The sequence below is a fragment of the Sinocyclocheilus anshuiensis genome, unplaced genomic scaffold, assembly GCF_001515605.1.
Source record: "Sinocyclocheilus anshuiensis isolate Anshui unplaced genomic scaffold, SAMN03320099.WGS_v1.1 scaffold518, whole genome shotgun sequence".
Classification (NCBI taxonomy): domain Eukaryota; kingdom Metazoa; phylum Chordata; class Actinopteri; order Cypriniformes; family Cyprinidae; genus Sinocyclocheilus; species Sinocyclocheilus anshuiensis.
The window spans coordinates 280,918-287,430 of record NW_015544151.1 but is presented as its reverse complement, the minus strand read 5'-3'; the positions used below and the strand labels follow the sequence as shown (position 1 = coordinate 287,430).

Sequence of the window (6,513 nt, the reverse complement as noted above, 5' to 3'; positions counted from 1 at the left end):
GTGTGTGTGTGTGTGTGTGTGTGTGTGTGTGTGTGTGTGTGTGTGTGTGTGTGTGCGCGCGCGTGTGTGAGAGAGAGTGTGTGTGTGTGTGTGTGTATGTGTGTCTGATCCTGTCGCTCGTTTCTCAGCGTCTGCGGCTCTGGCTCTGTCTGATATCCCCTGGAACGGACCCATCGGTGAGTGCAGCGTCACACTCTCACGAATGCAGCGAGTGTGTATATGTGTGTGTGTGTGACGCTGGCTGTGTTTCAGGAGCGGTGCGTGTGGGCCTCGTGGACGGAGAGTTCCTCATCAACCCCACACGCTCAGAGATGAGCGGCAGCAAACTCAACCTGGTGATCGCTGGAGCCCCGTCCAGCCAAGTGGGTGAGTGTGAGCTCAGCAGCGCTCTGCGTTACCCATCATGCCCTGCTCTGACTCACTGTGTGTGTGTGTGTGTGTAGTGATGATGGAGGCGGCGGCTGAGAACGTCCTGCAGCAGGACTTCAGTCACGCGGTGAAGCTCGGAGTCAAGCACACGCAGCAGATCATCCTGGCCATCCAGCAGATGAGCAGAGACATGAAGATCAGCAAACGCTCTCCTGCCAGACTCTTCACCGCCTCCGCCGAGATGCTGGACTACACACGCCAGTGAGACTCCACACACACCACAACAAGACATACAACACGGGACGTTAACTGAGCTTCAGTATTCTGTTCCAAATATAGTGAAATATGAGCTGGGCTTGTGACTCATAATCCTGCGCTGTCTAAATGCATTCTTCTGACGCGCTGTTTGTTCCTCATGACTTCTCTGTGTGAGAGTGTGATTGGCTGTTTTCTCCTCAGGTTGGCGTCTGATAAGATCTACGCTGTATTTACAGACTTCACACATGACAAGGTGCGTGTCAGCGTCACACCGGCACCCTGTGTCTGATCTCATGCGGTGTTACAGGAACAGTTCACTCAAAACTGAAGATGTGCTCACCCTCAGGCCGTCCCAGATCGGGATGAGTCTCAGCAATGGATGCTCTGCAGTGAATGGGTGCCGTCAGAATGAGAGTCCAAACAGCTGATAAAAACATCACAATAATCCACAAGTAATCCACAGCACTCCAGTCCATCAGTTAACATCTGGAGAAGACAAAAGCTGAAACACATCCAGCATTAAGACGTTTATAACTAAAATACATAGAGTCTATAATCCATACTAACGCTTCCTCCAGTGAAAAAGTGTTCTGGTGTGAATCAGGAGAGAAATCTGCACAGATCAAGCAGCGTTTAAACAGCTCTAAACACATATGTGGCTGGATTTTGATGTGAGAGACAACAGCAGATGGACTTTTTCACTGGAGGAAGCGTTATTATGGATTATAGACTCAATGTATTTTAGTTGTAAACGTCTTAATGCTGGATTTGTTTCAGCTTTTGTCTTCTCCAGATGTTAACTGATGGACTGGAGTGCTGTGGATTACTTGTGGATTATTGTGATGTTTTTATCAGCTGTTTGGACTCTCATTCTGACGGCACCCATTCACTGCAGAGCATCCATTGCAACTGATGAAGAAACAAACTCATCCTGATCTGGAATGTCCTGAGGGTGAGCAGATCTTCAGTTTTGGGTGAACTGCTCTTTAAGTGTGCGTGTTTTCCCAGATCTCCCGAGATGAAGCGATCAATAAGATCCGTCTGGAGGCGGAGGAGCACATCAGAGGTGCGTGGCGTTCATCAGCCGTTATGACCGTGTGTTTGCTCTGTGTGTAACGGTGCTGTGTGCCGTCTCTAGAGAGGTTCCCGCAGTCAGAGTCCTTCGAGGTGGTGGAGGCTTTCAACAGCGTCTCCAGAGAGGTCTTCAGGAATCTGGTTCTCAGTGAATACAGGCGGTAATTCATGCTCTGATGTTTGTGTTCTAGTGTTGTCAAAATACCGACCGCGACACCATTCGGTACTGAAACTTTAGAAACGTCTGTTTCCCGCTAATGAGCGTCTGTCAGCGGATCTGTCTATGTGCAGATATATTAGAGAGAGATCCACTGACAGACGCAGCTGTGTAAGAATCTGCTCAACAGTAACACACGCGTGTGCTGCGTCATGTGACAGGTGTGACGGCAGAGATCTGACGTCTCTGCGCAACATTTCCTGCGAGGTGGACGTCTTCAAGCCTCTCCACGGCTCGGCTCTCTTCCAGAGGGGTCAGACACAGGTCAGCACTGGCCCCATCTCTGTAGCACATCAGACTTGGATGGCAGTTTTCATCTGATTTGTCCAGCGTTGTCTGCTGTGAATGTGTGTGCAGGTGCTGTGCTCCGTCACGTTTGACTCTCTGGAGTCCAGTATGAAATCAGACGCGATAACCACCGCGCTCAGGTCAGTAACACACTCAATCATCAGCTCATTTACTCTGAGCAATGAGAAATCACTCATTCAAAGCATGTTCCTGCTCTCACTGTGAACCAATCATCAGTGCATGTTATTCTAACATATGTGATCAAGACAGATTATGTTTTCATAATCTCTCAGCAGCATGAAATAACTTGCTCCATCATTTGCTGTTTAGTTCATGTTGATGTTTAGTTTATTGGTTATGTTTGGGCCCCATACCTATACATTTCAATGCCTTCAACTAGAACAGCATCATTATGGAGTAACACAAAATACACAAGCATTAAAATATGTTTTGAGGTTATGTAGTAGGTTACATATACAGTACAATTAATATGCAACATGTCTATCCCAAACAAAGTTTATATGTAATATTAAATAGTCATTATAATACGATAAACAAGATGTGTTCTCTCAGATTAAAGCCCTGAAATAAAGCCAGAGATGTAGTAGTAGTATTATAAAAATGTATTATCATATACTTATGTCAGGTTCTTAAATTTAATCAATAAATTAAATCCGAATAAAAAGACATGTTGGCTATTAACAGTCAATTGAAATCACTATCAACAAAATCCATAGATGGACTGTGTTCAATTTAAACATAGCATTTTAATGTAGACTTTTTTAGAAGTCTTTTTTAGAATATGTAACTACAGCCAGCAGTAGGTGGCAGCAAGTGACTAGGTAACACTCTCTGATATTCCCTGGCTTTTCTACAATCTTGACAACACCGTGATTTATTTGCGGATTGATGTTAATGTCATAAACATTACGGCAATGACATCACATGATGGCTGTGATGAAGCGTCGCCGTCGGTCTACGAGGAGATGCTGAAGATAAACACACACTTCATCCTGTTCCAGCAAAGGCTTTCCTCTCATTTCACTGGTCAATTCATCTGAGCTGTGAGCTGTAAATGTTGACTAGTGAAGGTTTGACTGATGTGACGTTCGTTTTCTTCTAGTGGCGTCAAAGACAAGAACTTCATGCTGCACTATGAAGTGAGTGACGCTTTACTCTGCATGTTTAGCTCAGGCTGTACAGTTCACCTTCACTCACTGAGCGTTTCTTTAGTTTCCTCCGTATGCCACCAATGAGATCGGGAAGATGGGAGGAGCGAACCGGCGGGAGCTGGGTCACGGTGAGTGTGCTTCCTCTGTAAGACGCTCGTCTCCTTCCCCTCCGAGTCTCAGCGGTGTGTGTGTGTGTGTGTGTTCAGGAGCGCTGGCGGAGAAGGCGCTGAGGCCCGTCGTTCCTCCAGATTTCCCCTTCACCATCCGCGTCACGTCTGAGGTGCTGGAGTCTAATGGTGCGTCTCTCGCCGCTCTCAGCGTCTGAGGAGGATGACCCCTGAGCTCATGCTCTGTCTCTGCTCTGTGTGTCCACAGGCTCGTCTTCCATGGCCTCGGTGTGTGGCGGCAGTTTAGCGCTCATGGATGCAGGTATCGTCATATGACCGCAATACTGTCCTACTGCTGCCCTGTGCGGTTTGATTGAACAGGCCAATTAATTACCTCATTTAATTACAGCCTTACAGTAGTGTGCTATAATAATAATATGTTGATTTTATATAGCACCTTTCTGCAAACCCAAGGTCGCTTTACAATATCAAAACAGATAAACATGACAGCAGATAAACATCTGATCATACAGTCAGAGATCAGAGAAACAAGAAAGGACAATATATGTTTTAGGGTGGGTTTTGAAATCTTGTAATGAAGAAAGATCTCAAATGTGTTTGCGAATAGAATTGCAGAGTGTGGGGGCAGAGATACAAAACGCTCGTCCTCCAAACGATGCTAACCTGTGGTGTGGAATTAACAGCAGACCGGTATCTGAAGAGCATAGTGTGCGAGCTGGAGAGCAAGTATGAATGAGATCAGAAATATACAGAGAGGCGAGACCATGACGTGCTTTGAAGGTGATGAGGAGTATCTTGTATTGAATTGGTAACCAATGAAGTCTGTGTAGAACCCTAGCTGCAGAGTTCTGGATATATTGGAGCTTATTTAATGTTGTGTTTGATAGACCACAGAAAACAGAATTACAGTAGTCGAGTCGAGAAGTAATGAAGGCATGAACCAGTGTCTCAGCATCACTGATATTTAAGAAGGGACGTAAGCGAGTGATATTACGGAGGTGAAAGAAGGCAGATTTAGTGAGAGAAGAAATGTGAGGTAGGAAGGAGAGAGAGGAGTCAAAGATTATACCCAGGATTTTAATGATAGTAGAAGGTCAAACCAAGATCCCAGCAATGTCAACATTGTCAGGACAGAAAGGAGCAACATTTTCTGGTGAACCGACAAGTAGTAGATCTGTTTATCAGTGTTGAGTTTGAGAAAGTTACTGGTCATCCAAGCATTTATATCATTAATACAAGCCAATAAGGAGTTGGTGGGAAAAGGAGATCAGTTGTGTTGAGAACTGATATAGAGCTGGATGTCGTCTACATTGCAATGTTAGTTGAGGCTATGATGACGGATAATGCTACCTAAAGAAAGCATGTAGATGATGAAGAGTAAAGGCCCGAGAACAGATCCCTGAGGAACACCGTGAGAGACAGGAGCAGTAGAGGACTTAGCCTGCCGCAAAGCAATGTAATGCTGCCGAATACCAAGAGCAGAGTCGTGAGATGAGAACACTGCGAGAGATTGTGTCAAAAGCAGAGGAAAGATCGAACAGAATTAAAATGCTGATAGAGTCTGAGTCAGTGGCCAAACTTAATGAAACTTGTCGAAGAATTCAAAATGTGTATTTTTTTCTGAATCCTTCCTTTAAGCCTGTACAATAGTAAATCAAATTTTTATGATTGCCTGTGAACTTTATCCGCCATTCTAGTTTGTTAAAAAACCTAATGTCTAAACCTATCCTCATTTGGCTCATGTGCCCGTGTGATGACTGAGCAGGTGTTTGTGTCCAGGTGTGCCCATGTCCTCCGCTGTAGCCGGAGTCGCCATCGGCCTCATATCTAAAGCCCATCCTGAGAAAGCGTCAGAGATCCAGGACTACAGGCTGCTGACTGATATTCTGGTAGGTGCTCCAGCATCTGTTCCCTGAGCGTTAACCGAGCCGCGTGCTCATTCCTCTGCTCTCTAATCAAGGGAATAGAGGACTACAACGGAGACATGGACTTCAAGATGGCAGGCAGCAGTAAAGGGATCACGGCTCTGCAGGTAACACACTCTCCTGTGCTCCGTCTGTGTGTGTGTTCACTAGGGATGGAGCGAATTATCAATATCTCAGTATCATGATAGCAAAACTGTCTCGATATTATCGTGGTCACATGATGATATGAAACGATAGTTCTTCCCGGCAAAAATTGTAGTTTTTAAATATATATTTAAACTACTTATTCTAACATAAATGATCTTTAAAGTTGTGTTTTGGGGCATTATGCTTTGGCACAGTAGCTGTCAAACGAACTCGAACTGAAAGCACAATATGCTTCATCAAGTCTGTTTGCGCTGCGTGTTTCAAAGCGAAGCGCACACTTGGTTCAGACGATCAAAAAAGTTCAAAATTTTTCTTTTTTTTTTTTTTTTTACTTTTGCAATAAATATCCTATGGTGGACTTCATATCGTGATATTATTGTATGGTGATATTTTGATATGGTTACATCCCTAGTGATCACTAATGGCTGTCTCCACAGGCGGACATTAAGGTCCCGGGGCTTCCTCTGAAGATCGTGATGGAGGCCATACAGCAGGCCACAGGTACTCTTCACTCAGCAAGCATCGCGTGACCTACACCGCGAGTGTGTGACGTGACATTTGCTGCGTTTCCTTTCAGTGGCCAAACGGGAGATCTTAGGCATCATGAATAAGGTCATCGCCAAACCCAGGAGCTCCAGGAAGGAGAACGGCCCACTCGTTGGTACGATGAGTTCCTGCTCGTGTGGTTTCTGCTGCTGTTTTGTTTTTCTGATCCTGACGTGAGCTCGTTTCCACAGAGAACGTCAAAGTGCCTCTATCTAGACGAGCTCTGTTTGTGGGTCCGGGAGGATTCAATCTGCGCAGACTGCAGGCTCAGACAGGTGTGTGTGTGAGCGTGTGCGTGTGCGAGCGTGTGTGTGTGTGAGTGTGTGCTTGTGTGTGCGTGTGCGAGTGTGCGTGTATGTGTATGTGTGTGGGTGTGTGTGTGAGTGTGT

The 6,513-nt window shown here is 45.5% G+C and overlaps 1 protein-coding gene across 1 annotated transcript in view; it reads left to right on the top strand.

The window, feature by feature from the left end:
* The window catches only part of pnpt1 (polyribonucleotide nucleotidyltransferase 1), a gene marked incomplete at its 5' end in the record, with an annotated part of 11,521 nt that overhangs the window by 1,778 nt on the left and 3,230 nt on the right, over nucleotides 1-6,513 (top strand). The window contains 17 exons of the mRNA XM_016495002.1: nucleotides 129-176; nucleotides 253-366; nucleotides 444-630; nucleotides 829-880; nucleotides 1,636-1,693; nucleotides 1,766-1,862; nucleotides 2,080-2,182; nucleotides 2,276-2,346; nucleotides 3,330-3,366; nucleotides 3,440-3,506; nucleotides 3,585-3,674; nucleotides 3,754-3,807; nucleotides 5,286-5,395; nucleotides 5,467-5,538; nucleotides 6,016-6,079; nucleotides 6,156-6,239; nucleotides 6,316-6,399. Of these exons, the coding sequence (XP_016350488.1) occupies nucleotides 129-176; nucleotides 253-366; nucleotides 444-630; nucleotides 829-880; nucleotides 1,636-1,693; nucleotides 1,766-1,862; nucleotides 2,080-2,182; nucleotides 2,276-2,346; nucleotides 3,330-3,366; nucleotides 3,440-3,506; nucleotides 3,585-3,674; nucleotides 3,754-3,807; nucleotides 5,286-5,395; nucleotides 5,467-5,538; nucleotides 6,016-6,079; nucleotides 6,156-6,239; nucleotides 6,316-6,399 (1,392 nt within the window). The remainder of the gene's footprint in view (nucleotides 1-128; nucleotides 177-252; nucleotides 367-443; nucleotides 631-828; nucleotides 881-1,635; nucleotides 1,694-1,765; nucleotides 1,863-2,079; nucleotides 2,183-2,275; nucleotides 2,347-3,329; nucleotides 3,367-3,439; nucleotides 3,507-3,584; nucleotides 3,675-3,753; nucleotides 3,808-5,285; nucleotides 5,396-5,466; nucleotides 5,539-6,015; nucleotides 6,080-6,155; nucleotides 6,240-6,315; nucleotides 6,400-6,513) is intronic.